The sequence below is a fragment of the Lissotriton helveticus genome, chromosome 6 (assembly GCF_964261635.1).
Source record: "Lissotriton helveticus chromosome 6, aLisHel1.1, whole genome shotgun sequence".
Lineage (NCBI taxonomy): Eukaryota > Metazoa > Chordata > Amphibia > Caudata > Salamandridae > Lissotriton > Lissotriton helveticus.
The window spans coordinates 2,059,028,860-2,059,050,203 of NC_136067.1; the positions used below are offsets into that span (position 1 = coordinate 2,059,028,860).

Sequence of the window (21,344 nt, forward strand, 5' to 3'; positions counted from 1 at the left end):
TTTTTACTTACTAATGTTTTCTGATCACTCATTTTCTCTAAACATCTTTTTTACTCTACCCTTTTTCATTTCATCCTATTCTTTGAATCCCCTAAATCTTGAAATTTACTATACACCGCTTGCAGTGGTATATTCCAATATGGCTTTCATTTTTTTCACTTTGTCTATCTGCTGGTTTACTTCCACACCGTTACCTTACTTATTAAATCTTTATTTCGATCACAGATCCTAAAAGATGTACATTCAATTCAATATAACAATTTTTAAAAGAACATATTAAACAACATAGTGATCATATTAAGACTAAAATTTAAAAAAGTCACTCAATTTTTTGGGACTAGCTTGCAGATTCTTAGCACATCGTTTTTATACGTCGACATCGGGCATACCACATAGAAGTTAGAAATTTAGATAGCGCAAAGACCAGGGAGGGGGATAAGTCTGTCTTAAGGATTCTGTACGCGGGTAGGAAAGTTCTAAATCCCAAGTTCCTAAGCAATGGAACTAGCCAATATTTTCTGCTCTTTTCATATCCCCTGCAAAAGAAGACAACATGAATGTCATTCTCCTTTGAGTGGCCACAAGCTGGACAAGTTTCTAAAGAGGAGCAAGAGGACCAAGATGCTGTAAATGATGCTAGAGGAAGCGTTCCATATCTCCATTGGAGAAATAATTTCCTCGTTAATTGCGAAGACATGGCATCTAGGACGCTTTCAAGTTGGTAAAAGTCTTTAGTTTGTATGAACTTATTAGACAGCGAACCCTCACGTGTTCCATCCATGGTTCCAAGGAGCATCTGCTCATAATAAGCTCTCGCCAGTGCCTTTTTTGGGATCCTGGGGCACATGTTGAGTGGGTCAGTCCACAATTCGTGTAATCCAATTGCCTCCAGCGTTTTCCTGATGTAGATCAACCATGGCATTGTTTTGGCACCGGGAAGTTCCAGAAATTCCTGCAGCTCAGCTCTGTAGATTTGAAGATCCGGACTACTCCATATTCGCCGCCAGAATGTCAGAGGCTTTAAGCCCAGTACCTCCGTTATAGGTCGAATATCCAAGTCCAGTCTGAGCGGGAGTAATGGTGTACTCTGTGGGAGGACAACAATCTGTCTCAGAAATTTGATTTCTGTTATCAATAATTTAGATGATAGAGTGTGCCCCCACAGCTCACCCCCATACGTGACAGCACCCCGGGCTTGGGCTTTATAAATGTGAATTATGGGGCTTAGTGGGCGGAAGGGGGATTTTTTAGCCAGTCTCATAGTGCCTCCCGCCAACTGTGCCAGTTTGATATTTGCTTTCGTCTGGTGGGGTGACCACGTTAGATGTTCATTGAGAGTAATCCCAAGGTATTCGATTGAATACACCCGCTCCAGTTGGACTTCTCCTAGCCTTGGGGAGGAACGATTATGTGGCTTAGGGTTGAGGATCATGTATTTAGTCTTCTGGGCGTTAATTTCAAGTCCTCGATCTAAGCAGAACTGCAGGAACCCGTCCAGTACACGCTGAATGCCCATAGGGGATTTAGACAGCAGCAGGGTGTCGTCTGCAAACATAATTGCAGGCACCCTGCTGCCGGTCAACTTTGGTGCATCGATATTGGGGATCCTGGTTAGATGGTCAACTATCCCGTTCACAAAGAGGCAAAACAGGGTCGGTGCAAGGACACAACCCTGTCTCACCCCTCTGTGAACGGGAAACCTTTCGGTTAGTTTGCCTCCTCTTCCGCACCTTACGCGGGCATAGTTGTTACTATGTAATCTCCTCAGGATACCCAAAATATCTCCAGGGACATTCAACTCCTCCAGGACTTTCCATAGCTTCTTTCTTGGTACCAAATCGAAGGCGGCACGAAGATCTACAAAAACTGTATACAGGGTGCCGCCCTCGATTATAGCTGTCCTCCAGTAAATCAGGTTCAACCTAAATATTTGGTCGGTTGTTGACACTCCCTGTCTGAATCCAGCCTGATAGGGGGTCAAGAAACCCCTCTCATCTACCCAGTTTTGCAAACGATTCAAGACCAATCTCCCAAAGAGCTTCTGGGATATGTCAATAAGACTTATGGGTCGGTAGTTGGCTGGGAGCAGAGGGGACCCTTTTTTGTAAATTGGGACCACCTCTGCGCCCAGCCAAGTATCCGGGACCTCCATACCCCCCAAAATAGCGTTACACAACAATGTAAGATAGGGGGCCCATATCCCTGGTTCCTGCTTAAACAAGTCCCCAGGAACCCCATCAAGACCGGGGGCCTTTCCAGCAGGAAGCCCAGCTATTGCCGCCCTCACCTCTTTTTCTGTAAAATGATCGGCACGCGTGCCTTGTCCTGACATACGATCTGGACTGCTAGAAGACCCTTCTTCTGTTGAATACAGGGCCTTAAAATGGCTCTGCCATAGACTTGGGGAAATGTTGGGCTCAATAGCTGAGGGTAAATCCTCTGACCCGTTTGCGACCATGCGCCAAAATTTACGTGAGTCTCGAGTAGTTAATGAACTTAGAAGGTTTTCCCAATATCCCTGGTCCCATTCGGCCTTTGCATCTACCAGAAGTTTCCTGTAGGATCTTCTCCTGGCTTGGATTTCCTCTCTATTGGATCCACTCTTAATGGCCAAAAGCAGTTCGGTCTTAGCTGCCCAGCAAGTGGCATTATACCAAGTCGTTTTGCCTAGGGGTCCTGATCTTTTTCCCTGCGTTGAGAATAGATCTATCTCTAATGTGTTAATTAACTTAGCATGTACATGAGCGAGCTTTTCCCTATTAGCGGGCCCTTCTGCCTGTTTCCCTATTTGGAAAGCATCCTCCAAATACGGAAGGATCCTTGCATAGAGATTGGGTAATCCATTGCTCCTAGTGACTAATTTCTCCCATTTAACTTTTCTCCGGTTGTTTTCTAAAAGGAGCCCAGACTTATTATTGTCCATACTGGGGGTAGGGAGTTCATTCCCTGGTGAGATGTAAAGAAGTTCCAGGGCGTTATGGTCACTATCTCGTCTCTTGATTACTTTTAGATCAACTACCTTTGACCACATAAATAACTTGACGAGAATGTAATCTATTCTGGATTCCCTGCCGATTTTATTGTAAGTACAGGCACTAGGTGTATCAGAGATACAACGGCCATTGCAGGCCATTAATCCCTGATTTAGGGTAAGGGCAGTAATCTGCAAGGCCAAGGGGGTCCAGGCTCTTGGGGGAGGTGCCACAGTCTTAGGTACGCGCCAACGAGTGTCTTCCTCAAAGGAGGGACCTTCGCGTAAACCTACTAGTGGTTCATACTGTGAATTTAAGTCACCTCCCACCAGACATGCAAGTTCCCAAGGGATACTGTCAAGGAACACAGAAAGTTGTTCTATGGTGGTAGATTCCTTGCCTATTTGTGTTGGCCTTGAGTATATATTCACAACCACCAGTTTGGATGAATTTGGCCACTCCAATAGGACGGCCAAAATATCATCTGAGTTCGTTTCCAGGTGGTTAGCCTGGCAACCTAGATCTGTAGCTATCCAGGTCGCGAGACCTCCCGATGGCCTTCCTCTTCCACCCCACTTAGCTGGTTTGGAGAAGGCTGCAAAGCCTTGAAGGGAGATTTCATCGCGTGACCAGGTCTCCTGGAAGAGTACAATGTTTTTAGAATTAATAAAGGAGATCCAGTCAGGCGAATCAATCTTACTGACCAATCCCGCAACATTCCACGAGACCAGTGTTAGGGGGCATAGTTTGATGGGAGATGAACCCATAGTAATAACGTTGTTAAATTCCCTAATCTCCGGAGTAACCGGCTGTGTTGGGGATGATTGTGCCTGGTCATAACTTAAATTAGTAATGTTCGCTTTTGGAGCTACTGGAGAGGACACTATAGGTAGGTTTAATTCTATGGTTTTTTTTTAACCATAGGCGTGAAATGGGTAGTAAGACTGAGCTGTTCACCGTTTCTTCTAAGGCTATCCTTTCACACCCCCCATTGTTTTCGCGTCAGTCTACCATCTCCAGACTACTATATCTGTTATAAACTGGCAGATGGGCTGGATAGTGCACTCTATGTGGCCCTTGGATACCTCTTATGAATATCCTTGGATACCTCTTATGAATTACCAGTGTTCATGGGATTCTCCATGTTCGCTGATCAGGACTCTGATATCCTGTTTGACTACTTATATCTGTAAGAATTTTGGAACACACCATGCTACTTTCTTGTGCTCTTGTTCTCATTATGTTTACCTTTAATTTGTGGAGTTTATCACCTTGAAGCATTTATTTTACATTCTGTACATGTTATCACCAGGAATTGTGGTTTGAACTGGTTTGTTACACGCCGGCAATATAGTTAGACCTCGGCACGCTATCAACAGAAATTATAGTTTGAATGGGCTTGATGACACGCCTGCAATTTTTCCAGTCTATACTGTGCCAGTGTAGCACGCTTCACTTTAATTTGTGTCTCCCATCGTATTTAACTTTCATTTCTGCATCCTTTGCATGCCACACGCATTAACTGCTCTCGAGACGGCTTCCTAACACTCTCGTGTTTTAGGACATGGTTGAAGCTTTTTTCAGACTCTTTCCTTGCACTTTTGAACATTAAGCACATGATCCGCTATTAACGTTTCACCTTCACCTCACCTGCTTCTAATTTGATTTTACGTATATTATCACTATTGACACACCGGTCTTACATATCATAAATGTCACAGTTCTTGTCTTTATTCATCATTCTTTCTATCACCATTTAGACACCTGGTTACGAAGTCATAAAGAAAATTACAGGATTCAGATCTGTAGTCATAGTAGGTTTATTTCATGCAGAGGTGAATTATGAGGCTCCTACATCAAGCCTGAGCCAACCGTCTCACTGTGGAATCCAGACCACGAACACCGTGTTCCAGATTCCAGTCAAGAGTAGCAGGACACCACACATCCCTATTCGTTAACAATATAACAATAAACATTTGAATGAAAACAGATAAAAAAATAGGAAATAATATACAATTGCAAAAAGGTACTCATCAATAAAAAGTAAAATTACACAAAATTTCACATATCCAAGCAAAAATCTTTACACCAAACAGGGCGTTGACGCTATCTCTGCACTTGATGCCTTTGCAGGTTCCTGGATTGCTGAAGGACCTGTTTACTCCAATTCACCTTATCATTCACAGCTTGGGATTCAGCACATTCTTGGAACACACATTATGCTGGACCGGCGTAACCATTGAGGAATTTTCATAACTTTGGATAGACTCCAAATGTCAGGTTTGCTCCACAGGATCCAGCTGCCGAATAATGGTTCCACCTCCAAATGTCACCAACACCCTGATTATACCAACAAGGTGTTCGAGCCATTAGGCGAGGGAATAATCAAAATAAAAAAAAGGAAGGGTCAGCAGGGAAGGGATACCTGAAACGACAAAAAGATACCTGCATGAACACCTCAAGTATACAAAAGGCTACACTCATAAATTCTCGCTAATAGGAACCAAATATACCTGCATAAAGAAAAAGAATCAGGCCATTTGTTCATATGATAACTTCACTCCCCACAACTGTCCTAGTTACTCCTAAGGGAACATAAACAAGAACATACAGTCACAAGCATAAATGGATTAAGACGAAACACCTAAATGAATCTCTCGCTGCCTATGAACCTACCACTAGACAACTTGGAGAAATTGTAAAGAGGGATCCTGCAGAAACAACCTATAGGAATGAATTCCAAATTGAAATGGCCTTTCTGTAATGATATAGTTCCGGACACGGCAGTGTGTAGGAAGCAAAAACCACAACACTCCGCTCCAAGTGTTCCACACAGAAGTAATTCAAAAGGATTAAATTCAGTAAGGATATGAATAATATGGGACAGCACAGCAACGCGCAGTTGCGACCACTACAGCGTTCTGCTCCCTTTCATCCAGCCAACACAGTTTAGTGAAACACGGTAACGCGTAGTTCCTGACACTACAGCGCTCCGCTTTTATCCAGCCAACACAGTTTAGTGAAACACGGTAACGCGTAGTTCCTGACACTACAGCGCTCCGCTTTTATCCAGCCAACACAGTTTAGTAAAACATGGCAACGCGTAGTTCCTGACACTACAGCGCTCCGCTTTTACCCCTTGAATCCACAAACACGGATATGCCCATAAGTCACGCAGCAGCACAGGATTACTAGCACCCCACGCTCCGCAAAATGTTCAAACCTTAGCCACGACTGGTAAGTCAATCCCTAGTAAAGAAGAATAATTAACAACACACCAAGTCCGAGTCCGAGCAACGAGGCATCTTACCAGACGCTCTTTAGGGAATTTCTCCACGAAAGGGAAAACGTCTCTGCAGCACAGAAACCGGAGAACAGCAAACAGGGAATAGACGTGCAGAGCGAAGGCTCCCACCTCTGAGAAACAGGAACAGGAACCGGAATAACACGCACCAGAATGCGTGCGTTCCAGACCTAAATTACTTCCTGGCAGCGCCGCTATGAATCCTGGGAAGCGTAGTTTTACCACACCACAGGCAATGCAGGCGCGGCTATGACGATTCTGACACCAAACATTCCCATCAGTAAGTTCCACAACCTGCTTGCCAACTCTGACAACTTTCATGGGAGCCGAAAACCGTGACTTGCCAGATTTCACCAACCTCCCATTCCTCACATGCACCTAATCATCGACTTTGAAAGAGGACACTACATTCTTAGCAAAATGTTCATGACCGGTATTGCATTTGTCATCCTCTCTACTCACCAAATCTCTCATATTGCACACGCTCTTCCTACCCTTCATTTTTTCAAAAGGAGACAAATCACCATCACCTCTAGGAGTGTTCCTGTAACTCCAAAGTATCTCCTTAATAGCTTGAAAAAATTTCCTAATGTTACTAATCACCAGCTGTAAACCTTTTAATACTCTGATCCACCTCTCCACAATACCAATGCTCTTTGGATAGGAGACTGAGGAACGCTTATGAGCAATACCAGGACATCCGAGAAATTCTTTCATCTCAATGGATGTCAACTACATTCCATTGTCAGTAAGCAATGATTCAGGAAAACCTTCCCTTTCAAAAACTTAATTTAAAAACTGAATCACAACCCTCGAAGTGATATAGGGTACCAATCTGACATCAGGCCACTGGGATAACTGGTCAATAAGAATAATGGCATAGACAGGATTATGACAAAAACGTATAGGACCGGAAATATCGAGAAACATACATTCCCAGACATGTGAAGGTCTAGAAACAGGTAAATGTTCATACGTTACTGTTTTCTGGGACTTATCAGTGACTCAACACTGAACCCAACATCTGCCTTTGTGTTCTATGCACATATCCATTGCAGGTCACCAAAATTCACTTCTGATTCTTCTCTTCATACTGGTCATTTCAGGGTGACCCTCATGAGCCATGTCTAGAACAGTTTGTTGAAGATCAACAGGCACAACAAGCTGCAGACCCCTCATTAAAAAATCTTCTCACAGAGTAACACTTGAGCTGCTTGAAAGAATGGTAGAAGACCCTTGGGAAACATCAGCCTTCCTAAGGGATAGAGATTTATCAAAACCTGTAACTTCTTTGAGACTCACATAATTATCACATACTAATCTCTACTGGTCTTCCTTGATGCAACCCTTAGATACTTCACACACAGAAACAACTCTTTCTAGATCCACATCATTCTCAACCACATTGTCATCTTTCACGGGTAATCTTGATAGACAGTCACCCAGGATGTTCTTTACACCAGGAATGTACCCAACCTTTAAGTGAAAATCTTGTAACTTATATTGCCATCCTGGAATCCTAAGAGTAGCCTTTTCATAACCTTTGTTTGTAAACAAATCCACAAGAGGACGATGATCAGTCCTCACCCTATAAATAGTACCATAAACATATATTCGAAAATAATCAATGTCCCACCAACATGCAAGAGTATATTTTTCTGGGGTGGAGTATTTATATTCAGGACCTTTCAACGGTCTGGATGCAAAGGCAGTAGTGACTAAATGTCCCTTCTAATTTTGCATCAGGACAGCACAAATGGCAAAATTGGTGGTGTTGGAGACAATAACAGACTCACAAGCAGAGTTAAAACTGGACAAAGCAGGTGCAGATGATATACATTTTTTTAAATGCTTGAATTCTCAAGCACAATTGTCATCCCATAAAAATGATTGGTTCTTTTTCATTACATTTTTCATATGGACTGTTTTGTTGGAAAACGCAGCAATACATTTAGCGTATTACTCTGCTAGACCTAAAAAAGATCTAAGTTTTTCTTTATTTTAAAGGTCAGGAGCCTCCTCAATGGCCTTGATTACATTTTGTTTAGGAGAAGTGCCATCCTTACTGACCCAAATAATCCACAGATTGTACCCTAAACTTACATTTCTCCTTTGTTAAGGTCAAACCATTCTCTTGTAAGATACACAGAACTTTGTGTAATGTATCAGCATGCTCTTGAGAATTGCACAAAAAAAACAGAATATCATCTTGAAAATATAACGCATTCTTCCTGTCTTTAAATAATTTGTCAATAAACCTTTGGAAGACAGAAGATGCAGAGATTAAACCAAATGGCATCCTTTTATACTTGAGAGCACCTTCAGAAGTGACAAATGAGGTGAGTTGTTTGCTATCTTCATGTAAGGCAATTTGATGATAAACATTTGACAGATCAAGAGTCGAGAACACCAAATCCCCTTTTAGTTTGACAAACATCTCCCTGATATTAGGTAAGGGATGTCTGTCTACCCGTAAGTTGTGATTAATGTCTCTCAAATCCACACACAACCTAATTTTTCCATTAGGTTTGTGTGCAACAACGACGGGGGACAACCATTCAGAAGATTCAATTTCCTCAATGACATCAAGATGACACAATCTCTTTAATTCCTTTTTCACAGCATCCCTTAAAAGTAATAGAATATTCCTGACTTTATGTACCCTGGGTATAGCATTGTGTTTCAAAATAACCTTGTAAACAAAATTTTAAGCAGACCAAACTGTGAAGAAAACAAACTGGGAAATAACTTTTCCCACTCGATTGCTGGATCATTTTCAACCTGGAGAACCAGATCTGAGCAACCCAGAACTTGATCTGGATGGTTGGGATCAAGGGTAATCCTTAGGTCTCTTTGCTGAGGCCAACCTAAAAGACATGAACCATCTTTAGCAACATATTCTTTTGCAGAGATGGATTTGTCTTTAAAGCTAAGATCACTGGTGAAAAATCCTAAAACTACAATTGGCTTCCTACCATACCCCACAAGTTTGATAACAGGAGGACATAAGTGTACATCTCGAAACTCTTTTGGCCACTTATCCCCAATAAGGGTGTGTCTAGCACCTAAATGTGCCATAACCTTTACGTCTTTCTTACCAATTAAAATTGTGCAAAAAGGAGCATCCTTCCCATTGCTATTAACCTCACAGACAGTTAGCAGAAATTCTTCATCTTCAAAATTGCAATTTACTTCCTTATTTGATCAGTGTTTTGGTTTCTAGAAGCTATACCTCTATTCTTAAACCTATTTGTGTTCTTAAACATTCTGGCATAATGTCCCTTTATCTTACAATATCTACATACTTGACTGATGGCAGGACATATTTTGGCATTGGCTAAAAGACCAGGAATGCCACACTTGAAACACACATTCTTTTCTTTCCTGGTTTGGATAAACCTTACTCCTAAATTTGCTATTCATAGCCTCGTCAGCATTCGTTGTTTGACTAAATGAACATCAGCAACATTCTTTTCTGACAATTCTTTCATGCCAAGTTTCATGTCTTCAAGTGGTGAGCAATATCAATGGCTTTGTTAAGAGTCAAATCCTCAGCAGATAATTTCTCTTGCAGTTTGACATCAGCCACCTTATGCACAGCACTGAAATTGTCATCCATCTATTATAATGGTGTGTGAATCACTGAAAGAAATTGACTGCTCTATGAGAAAATAGCACTGAAATTATCCTCCATTTGTAATAATGGTGTGTGGATCACCACAAGAAATTGACCGCACAATGAGGAAATAGCACTGAAAAAATATCTATCAACTTTCATGATGGTGTTCGGATCACCGAAAGAAATTGACCGCACGATGAGGAAATAGCAAGAAATTGGCAAAATATTAGCCAAGTACGACATGTGTGATGCACAGTATTAGAATGAAGACACTGATTAGCGTTGTAGTCTTTAAAGCTGAGTGCATGCATGTGCGATGATTTCAACTTCACTAGTTGCCAAACGAAAACGAGGACACATGAGATGCATTGTTGGCGCAGGAGCACATCCACTACATGGCGTTCTCAGGCACGGCCACAAGCGACACTAGCAAGCGCTTGCCAAACAATTGTTGACATGAAAGCGCGTGGGAACAGCGCATACAATCTGGCTAAACTGCGCAAGCCACGCAAAAATAAAACCCCCCACAAAAATGGCCAAAATCTCACAGGAATACCTCATCAACATACCACACAGAGTCGGTGGTGATTCAATTCAAGAACGGACACCTCGATCTGCAATCTGCAGGGCTCCAGACTTAATGCTATGTTCCCAGGCTTTGGAATGTAAGCACAGTTATATGCACATGTATTGGTATGATTATGATAGGAGTGTAAGATACTCCTTTGTATGTTTTTAATTTATTCTCCATATGTTTTTCAGATTTTAATGTGGCTCCTGAGGAAGGCGTTCTTGATAAAACGCCGAAACGCGCGTCGATGACTATAATTGTCTGCCACTGTTTTATTAATTTTTGTGTAATTGTGTTATAAATACATTATTTGTACTTGATTAATTGTTTACATAATTATTTTGTTTTTATGTTTTTGAATTAAAATGCTTTTATCATGAACATGTATACCTAGAAATAAATGCGATCTTGTGTTTTTTAATTGGTTGTTGTGCTTTTCATATTCTTTCTCCCTGGTTGTATTATCGAATTCCTTGGTTTTTCTCACATTGTTTATTTCCCTGTATAACAAATTCAGTTGTCTAACAGGGGGTCCTTGTTACCTACGCCATTATTCCCACAGCTTGTCTGTGCAGGGCCGTTCTTCCAACTGTTGTGGATGTCCTTTATTGTACTATATTTGAGCAGTGAGTATTAATCCCTCTTTCTCCTATTTTTCATCTTTCCCCTATAGTCATGGCCAATATGAAAACCTTCGGATTCACTGACGAGGAATTCGAAATATTAGTTGGTACAACAATTCCGACTACTAACACTAATTTACCAATTAGAGGCCAGGACGAAGGTAAGAAACTATTAGATCTCAAAAAGAAACTCATTCGCATGGAAGCCCATGGGGAATTCATGTTGGCTTATTTGAAAACAGGAATTATCCCCAATGGGCTTCGTGTACGAAATATACCAGGTCTCTTCGTGCACCATAGACCGTTTTTATTAAAATGGAGTCTAATAGCGAATCGCTGTTCTCGGGATTTGATGATATTAATAGTGGCAACATCAAAAGAACTAGCTTCAGAAATAAAAGAAGAAATAGATGAACTAGAAGAGATGTTGAAACAACTGACTGGAGTTGATGATGCCATTAAAAAGATAGAGGAATATAATAAGGATTTAGAATCATTCAGTAATTATCTCAATAAACGAAAGACAGATAAACTGAACAAAGATAGAAGATTTTATTCAGAGGAAGTTGCATATCCCTACCTGCATAAGGATTTCTACCAACAAAACCACTATACCGATGAGTCTAGAAATGTCCAACAAAGAGTCAATAATTTCACTGACTCTTCTGACTCAGAGGGTGAAGGCTCTAGTAATACATACTATGAATCAGATGGTGGTTTTAATACATACATCAACTCTAGACCACAGCGACGTCCTTTTTTATCGAACAGAGGGCCTCGACGAGGTCGCCCCAGGGTAAGATTCCAAAACCAGGGACAAACCAGAGGGAACTTCCAAATGAACCAACACTTGCATCAAACACAACACCAACAAGTCCAACACCAACAACATCAACAACAGGAACCTCAGTGTATCAGGGAAACTCGCAACAGGCAATATTGGGGTCAGGGGATGTAATTCCCATTTTCAACTTGTCCTCTAAAGAGTTAGACGGCTCCAGTGAAGCCCTGCTATCGAAAGGTTTATCCTTTGTTCCCCACTCATTTGTGAACACCTTTGAGCTCCATAAAGATATAATTGCCTTTTTCAGGAAAATTAGACTCAAGAAGTTTTTTCTAGACAAAGAGGATAATGTATATGATCCCATAATACAGAGACAGAACGAAATTTCACTACCCTCCTCCTTCACTCCTGGATTAGAACAGTTGGGGCCCGAAGTAGCGGCTTTTGAGCTGGTTGTTATGAAAAAATTGGAAAAAACTTTGGAATATATCCCTAAACCTAAATACAACCTTACCATGAATGAATCATGAGCCCTCAAAGAACTTACAGACAATAAGGAATTAACGATTAAAGGAGCTGATAAGGGAGGAGGCATCGTTGTCCTTAATTCTAGTGATTATGAACAGAATATGAAGAGAATGTTAAGTGATAGTTCTACTTATCTACAAATTAATTGTAATCCTATTAACACTATTATCAAAAAAATCAGTACTTTGACTAATGATGCTTTATCCTATGGTGATATCAACATTAAAGATCACGAATTTTTAAACACAAATAAATTCAAAACTGCTTGTATCTATGGTCTTCCAAAAATACATAAGAACCCAGAGAACCCCCCCGTATAGACCGATAGTGTCAACTATTGGCACCCCCACAGAATCTCTTTCTAAATTCGTTGATCACTTTTTAAGACCCCATATTCCAAAAATTAAATCTTATGTTAAGGACACTTGTCATATGATAAATACAGTAGAAAACTTAGATATCACACCAGGGAGGGATATACTTGTAACCCTTGATATAGAATCCCTCTATAGTAACATTCCGATAGATGAAGTGATTAGAGCAACAGACTGGTTTATAGATAAACACAACATCATATGTCCCAAGAAATTCTTAATAGATTGTCTGTTTATTGTCTTAACAGAAAATGTCTTTGAATTCGGTGAAGATACCTACCGCCAATTGAGGGGTGTAAGTATGGGGGCCTCAGTTGCTCCATCGATAGCCAACATATACATGTCCCGGTTTGAGGAACGCTTCATAGACAATGAAATAGCACCCTTTTTTGAGTCGATTTCCCATTGGTCCAGATACATTGATGACATCTTTTTTGTCTGGACCAATGGGAAAGATACTCTTCTTGAATTCTTGGAGAGGATTAACTTGACCGACAGTAATTTGAAATTCACTGCGCACCACAATGAGAATCAAGTTGAATTTCTAGATCTTTTAATTCGAGTCAATAATAATAAATTGGAGGTGGATCTATTTGTGAAAAAAACAGCTCGAAATACCCTACTACATTTCAGTAGTTTCCACCCGAAGTGTCAACGAGAAAGTATTCCCTTCTCCCAATTTCTTAGGGTCCGCAGAAATTGTTCGAATTTGTCGGATTATGACAAACAAGCAGCAATTATGCGCAAAAAGTTCCGTGATCGTGGATACCCTCATAGATTAATAAGGAATTCTTATAAACGTGCTCGCTTTTACGATCGAGACGCGTTATTAACCCCTAAAGATAATCAGGCCAATGATCGAATTGTATGTGTCACTACCCATTCGACCATGAACGAACGCATAAGGCAAATTATCAATGCCAATTGGCACATCTTGAACTGCAACCCGTCTTCCACGTCTGCCTTAACTAAACCACTATTTGCACATAGGAGAAACAGGAATCTGAAAGATAAAATAGTTCATTCTAAGTTTAATTCCAAATTACCCAATGGTAATCAGACTCAAAGATCATTACTAGCGAATTTACCAGTTCGAGGTACAGTTCCTTGCTCCTCGTGCAAATCCTGCAAGAATATCATGGGCGGTGAGACGTTTACCCACAACGGTTCCACTTTCAAAGCCACTGACTTGTGGAACTGTAAAACCACAAATGTGGTTTACTTTATCAGTTGCCCATGTGGCATGGGCTACGTTGGTGAGACGTGCAGGTCGATCCAAACACGACTCACAGAACACAGATCAGCCATCAAAACCCAGAAACTGAACGCGCCCTTAGTGAAGCATTTTCTCGATTTACAACATAAACCGGAAGATGTATACTGGCGCATCCTGGAAAAGATTAAAACCCCAGATGGTAAAGGAGGATGCGCTATTCGAAAAAAACGCGAAGTTTTTTGGATTTTTGTTCTGGACACACATAAAAGGGGATTAAACAACGAAATTCCCTGGGAGAATGCCATTTGTTTTCATTAGAATTATCAATTTTTGGGTAGTCCATAGGTTCATTCTCTATGTTTCATAGTCCCTGGAATAGTTAGAACACTCGTTAAAGGTCAAAATGTACTAAGCAATCCGAGAGTCCATAAGGGCGTCTTTCCTATACCCCTTCCAATACCCCTTCGTATCCCTTGATGAAAATATAATTCACCTTTCCCTCTCCCTCCTTCCTTCCTTTTCCGTATATACATAAAATATCTTGGTATTGACCATTGTATTAAAAAAAATTTGAGGCTAAATTCTTTTGGATGGGGGACTTTCCCCAGTCTGGAAAGGTTCATCATTTATGACGTAAAGTTTATCTATGACTCATATGCTGATTCAGTTGCATATGAGTATACTCTTCATTAATATTAATGGGATATCATTACTCCCATGTAAACATCTTTTGAGATTGCTTATTTTACTTTTGGAGTTGTCAATCATCAATTGTCATCAATTCCTTTTGCCTTCTCCCCGTCGTTGTATATAACTATTGTGGTTTACCATTTAAGAATATTGTCTTAGGATTGATATTGATTCCATAATTCGGGAGCTATACCCCCATGTGGGTATAACATACGCTGCAAAGTCCTGGTTTGGACTTTGATATATGCATCAGGTGTTCCATCCCTCGAATTTAGAATCTTGGGACACTCTCCCTTTAAGTAGAGGCTCCGACGAACCGACGCGTCAGCACAGGTAACTCTATTACGCATATTTAAGAAGGGGCGTAGCAGTTGGCCGGGTTAATCATCTTTTCCAACGGCTGCGGGACGCCAACAGACATCCTGACCGTGGCGCCCGCAGGATGATGTTATTGCTCGTCTGCAACTATATTCGGTAAGCGAGCTTCCCCCCCCCCCCCTTGAACGTTTCCTTTGAAAGCGTACCTGCAATTATGCCACTCCGATATTTGTTAGTAACTGCAGGTTTGTTGTATCTTTACCTACAGTATCGAAAACATTGTCAAGGGACGCCAGCGGATATCCTGAACGTGGCTCCCCCGTTTTTATGTTATCATTTACCTTTTTATATATTCGGTAAGTTTTGCCGCTTCCACCCCCGAAATTGCACTTGCAATTTAAACTATTTTTGTATTCGTTGATAATTACCGCCTGGTTTTTCACTCTTAGTACCGAAGACTGACGGTGGCCTCTTTGTGTAACCTGACACAATTTTCCACTCTGCGCTACACTCGGTAAGATATTGACATCTGTAGCTCTAAATAGTTTTGCAAACATAAATTATCGGTATACAGAAGGGCATTTAGTGTTCCCAATTATTTCCCTTTTAGCATTGAAGCATGACGGATGTTTACAAGCGTATCGAATGCATGTAGACAAGGATAAGCACTTGAGCTATTTTTCCATTTAAAAGACTGGGAGCGGGTCTTCTTTGTGGTTCCTTTATTGGTTGGAATCACGGCCACGTCTACAATTTTGGTAAGAAATATATGTCTAACATACATTGGTGCTATACATGTACCAGATATCATAGATACCATGTAGACTTGGTCTCTATTGTAAATTACAGCCATTTAATTATTAATTTTTAATTTGGACTTTAGAAATTATATTCTGATACATAGTAAAGCTTCCATTTGGACAAATCATATGTATAAAGGAACCCTCTAGATATGGAGGCATTTGGATAAATCACATGTATATAGGAACTCTTTATATATGAAGGTACTTTTATTAATCAATGTATATGTGTTGCTCAAGTTTAGTGTCAGTTCTATTACAACATTTGCCACAACAATTGATACGATACTCGTTTTCATTATATCCAGTGCCAATTCATATGCACAGGATCTGGTATCGTTTTGTATCTACAATAGCTGTGTTCTCACCACTCTAGATAACAAGTTTCGTCGTATGAGATGTGACTCCACCCAGGCGACAAGGAAAACTAAGAGACTATATACCTACCTGGTCTTGATACATATATAAGGAATACATAGTGAACACTCATCTCGTGTTCTCTTCGATAAGGTATGAATCTAACCGAGTGTGCAAGCTCATGTTTTTTCTATCTTTTTTTCTATCTTTCTTTGTGAGCAATACGAGTCCATTGTCTTAGGTTTAATTTATAGGGGGGAACAAAACAAATCCCATGTTGAAATATCCTATCCTGACCTTCTTAGTAAATAATATACCACTGCTCAAATATAAAATAATTAGTCTGTACCTTTTGCAGCTACATTGTTAAGCCGCATGAGTAGGGAGGCATTGGAATGTAAGCACAGTTATATGCACATGTATTGGTATGATTATGATAGGAGTGTAAGATACTCCTTTGTATGTTTTTAATTTATTCTCCATATGTTTTTCAGATTTTAATGTGGCTCCTGAGGAAGGCGTACTTGATAAAACGCCGAAACGCGCGTCGATGACTATAATTGTCTGCCACTGTTTTATTAATTTTTGTGTAATTGTGTTATAAATACATTATTTGTACTTGATTAATTGTTTACATAATTATTTTGTTTTTATGTTTTTGAATTAAAATGCTTTTATCATGAACATGTATACCTAGAAATAAATGCGATCTTGTGTTTTTTAATTGGTTGTTGTGCTTTTCATATTCTTTCTCCCTGGTTGTATTATCGAATTCCTTGGTTTTTCTCACATTGTTTATTTCCCTGTATAACAAATTCAGTTGTCTAACAGGGGGTCCTTGTTACCTACGCCAATGTTCCCAATTGTCGCCAGTGTTACGAAGTCATAAAGAAAACGACAGGATCCAGATCTGTATTCGAGGTAGGTTTAGTACATGCGGAGGTGAATAAAGAGGCTCCTACATCAAGCCTGGTCCAACAGTCTCTGTGTGGAATCTGGACCACAAACACCATTTTCCAGATTCCACTTGAGAGCAGCAGGACACCACACACCTTCAGTATTACTTTTTGGTCAATATACTCCCCATTCTTGATTGACTAATGTGCTTCCTCCTTCTTTATTTTCCGATACAATTAACCTTGATGAAGGGCTTTGCTTGCTCAAAATGCATTGGGTTTGTGCAAGCATTAGGTACCCACATTTCTAAAACTGCAACATCATAACATTGGAATATTGAATAACCACAGTGATGGATTAACTTAACTTGTGATTCAACTACCTCTGCTACTTTTGATTAACATTAGATTGCTCCTTTGTTTGAACCTCAGCTGTACAATCGGGGGATGTTACTCCTGGGAGTGATGCTTTCTTCTACTCCTCATATATGCTTTTGGATCAGTAAGCGATACCCTAGTTGCATGCACAAAGTTAATTTACCTTTTTGAATCAACTCACTGAACTATTTGAGGAGTGCATGCGCCACCTTTTTAATAACTGGAGATATTTTAGCCCGAAAATCTGGACTGATAGTCACACTCTCCCGAACATAACAGACATTATGGCCACTCAGAGGAAGGCTAATATAAATGTTGCTTTTCCTTTACAAACGATCAGGTCAAACTGATTGAGGAATAAATATTTTGTGATGTCATTAGGAGTGTGCAAATTCACTATAAACATTAAACTTGCAAAGTCCGTAAAGAAAGCTTGTGAGCCAGAAGCCTGGAATTAGCGTTGATAGTTTCTGGGCTTGTGGAGTATTACTCCAAATTTGTATGGGATTATGCAAGTAAAGTCAGACTTTTGTGACTAACAATGACGAAGGGGGGTTCAATTAATAGATGAGATCATGCTAAGCATCCATGAAAAGCTGTAATGTAGCAAAGAAGTAGCTCAATCAAAGGTAAATGGATCCCAAACATTTGCATCCCACATTCGAAACAATGAAATGATAGCTATCAATTGTATAAGGCATAGAGATACATGTACATCACAATATAAACAAATGAGTCCACGATCTGTTCCGAAATTTAGATCGACTTACTGTATTAATTCTATGTTAAAATATCAAAGTAACAAAACACAAAATAATGATTACTGGGAATGGAGGAGCAAAGGATTGTGTTCTTAAGTTACTTTTTTTTAAAACTTTCTGAAGGAGTTATGTTTCTCTTAGCTATCTCTTTTTTTACTATCGTTTGGCATGACAAATGCCAACCCGCATGCTTCTGCTCAAGGGGACAATGTATGCATACAATAATGTAATTTGTAATTTTTATTTGCAATTTTCATTTACAGCATTTGATTATTGCATTTTCCTTTTAGTTGTTTGTACATTTTCAAGTTCATTAGATATGTATGCTGTGTGGCACTGATTTATATTTTTAAGTATGGTTCATAAAATCTTTACTGCATTTCCAAATTATTAATATATTGTATCCAAGGTATCTGAATAGACATGTCAGTGAAATCATTCACATGCAAAATGTATTTCTTTATAGAAATACATATGCTTGTACATAGTTGAAATTTATTAAGAAAATGAACATAGATACTCTCTTTACAGTCATGAGCCTTTGGTAACATTGATAAAAGCATCCAGTAACATATTAAGAATGATTAAACATTTTTGTATATTTATTATAGCCCCAAATCCTCAGTATCTGTCACATAAAAGCATACAAAAAGTGAAAGCTGAAAATCGAATGCAAAATGAGAAAAAGGTACTAGAATGAGAGATTTTAATGATTTGAAAAACGAGAAAGGAATCAAAAGGTTTTAGCTCTACTGGAGATTTTTATCCACATGTTGAAGTGTTGACTTGTGTGTTTTTGATGACAAAGTTGCACTTGTGAAGACCTCTATGGGATGTCAAGGTTTGAAAACATGTGCAAAGCTATAACAACAAAATGATTGACACTGTGGATTCCTTGGCTAAAGAATGTTTTTTTAAGACGTGTCCTCATTTGTCTTATCTTCTATAGATTAGTCATGGAGCCATGCTTTCAGCTCTGAGCGACAAGCTTCAGTTCCCCTCATTTTTGCGCACAGTGCCAAGCAACAAATTCCAAGCGATTGCTCTGGCCCAGATGATGAGGCGTTTCCAATGGTTCTGGGTAGGGATGGTGGTGGTGGACAATGATGCTGGAGAGCAGGGTGGTCATGCGATACGGCAAGGAATCGAGAAGAATGGGGGTTGTGTGGCGTTTGTGGCTAAGATCCACTTGAGTTACACCAAGAATAAGGTCCTCCAGGTGGTGGAAGTAATCAAGCAGCATTCGGTCAACGTAATTATCCTCCTCAGCCCGGAGATGCACGTCACAGCTTTAATGGATGCTCTTTATTTATTTATTTTATTTTTTATTTTATGTAGTTTGTAGAGCGCGCAGCTACCCCCGAAGGGGTGTCCCGGCGCTAAAATCCAGAGTTTACCAAGGGAGAGGGGGAGTGAAGCAGAAGGAGCAGTGGAGAGACTAAAGTCCGGAGAAGAGCCAGGTTTTAAGTTTGGCTCGGAAGATGGATTCAGAGGGACAGAATCTCAGCTCAATTGGGAGGGAGTTCCACAGTCTGGCAGCAATGACGCTGAACCCTCTGCCACCAGTTCTAGATAGTCTAAAACGGGGCGAGATCAGAAGGCGGAGGTCATTAGATCTCAGGGATCTGGTGGAGCGGGATATCGAAACCCGTTTTTTCAAATAGGTAGGTCCGCAGCCGTTGACGGCTCGATAGGTAAGGGTGAGGACCTTAAACTGAATGCGGCTAGCCACTGGAAGCCAGTGGAGTTCCCTCCGGTAGGCAGAAACAGATTGGCGGTACGGGATATTACCGATCAGTCTGGCTGCAGCATTCTGGATAATCTGCAGCCGGCCTATCAGGTACTGGGGGGCCCCAGCATAGAGACTATTGGCATAGTCCAAGTGGGACGTGATGAGGGCTTGGGTGACTGTACGGCGGGAATCCAGGGGGAGATAGGGAAGGATTTTTCTGATCATGCGTAGTTTCATAAAGCAGGCGGAAGTGACTTTATTCACCTGGGTTTTGCATGACAGGGAGTCATCAAATTGAAAACCAAGATTCCGCGCCGAGTGCACGGGGGACGGGGCAGGATCAAGCGCCGTGGGCCACCACCAAGAGGAGGGGATGGAGGTTTTCTGATTGAAAAACAGAACCTCCGTTTTATCTGCATTCAATCTGAGGTGGTTCGCGGTCATCCAGACACTGATGTTATTGAGGCATTGGCGAAAATTGATGAATGCGGAGTCCGAGTGGTCCCTGAAGGAGAACACCAGCTGTGTGTCGTCAGCGTAAGAGACCACCCTGACTCCGCAAGACTCCACAACGTCAGCCAAGGGAGTAAGATAGACGTTGAAGAACAGGGGGCTGAGGGCGGAGCCCTGCGGCACCCCACATGTCTGAGGTTTTTTCTCTGACTTAAAGGGACGCAACAATACCCTTTGACTTCTGGATGAGAGGAAGGACTCGATCCAGCTGAGGGCAGTGCCACCAATGCCTATCTGCTTGAGTCGGTCAAGAAGGATGTGGTGATCGACCGTGTCGAATGCTGCGGACAGGTCGAGGAGAACCAGCATGGCCTCCTCGCCCCTGTCCACGCATTCTCGGATGGTTTCAGATACTTCCAGCAGGGCCGTCTCAGTGCTGAATCCGGCTCTGAATCCGGATTGTGATCCATGCAGCAGAGAATGGTCTTCTAAGTATTCCGTAAGTTGAAGCTGCACTGCTTTTTCCAGGACTTTGGCGGGTTTAGGAAGAAGGGAGATGGGACGGTAATTAGCGAAGACAGTGGGGTCTGCGTCTGCTTTTTTTAGAATAGGGATCACCAGAGCCTCCTTCCAGGTAGTAGGGAAGAAGCCATGGTGAAGGGAGGCATTCCAGACGGAAAGGAAAGGGCAGGCAAGTGAGGGCGCCAGTTCTCCCATGATTTTTGCGGGGATTAGATCAGAGGGGGCACCGGATTTACAACGAATGAGTAGTCTGATAGCCTCGTCCTGGTTAAGTTTATTAAATGAAAGAAAGGACGGTAACTCTGAGGGACTAGTGGGAGAGGACAGGGTGACAGACTCTGTGGGGAAGGAGACACAGAGTTTGTTGATCTTTTCAAGAAAGTAGTCTGAGAGTCCCTCGCAGAGAGCCTGACTAGCGGTATTCTGGGGAGCCCTGGCCGGAGGGT

At 41.1% G+C, this 21,344-nt stretch overlaps 1 protein-coding gene across 1 annotated transcript in view; it reads left to right on the forward strand.

Annotated features, from left to right (window-relative positions):
- LOC144762985 (extracellular calcium-sensing receptor-like) overlaps nt 1-21,344 on the forward strand; it is a 283,734-nt gene that overhangs the window by 142,902 nt on the left and 119,488 nt on the right. The window contains exon 4 of the mRNA XM_078648298.1: nt 19,141-19,498. Within this exon, the coding sequence (XP_078504424.1) occupies nt 19,141-19,498 (358 nt within the window). The remainder of the gene's footprint in view (nt 1-19,140; nt 19,499-21,344) is intronic.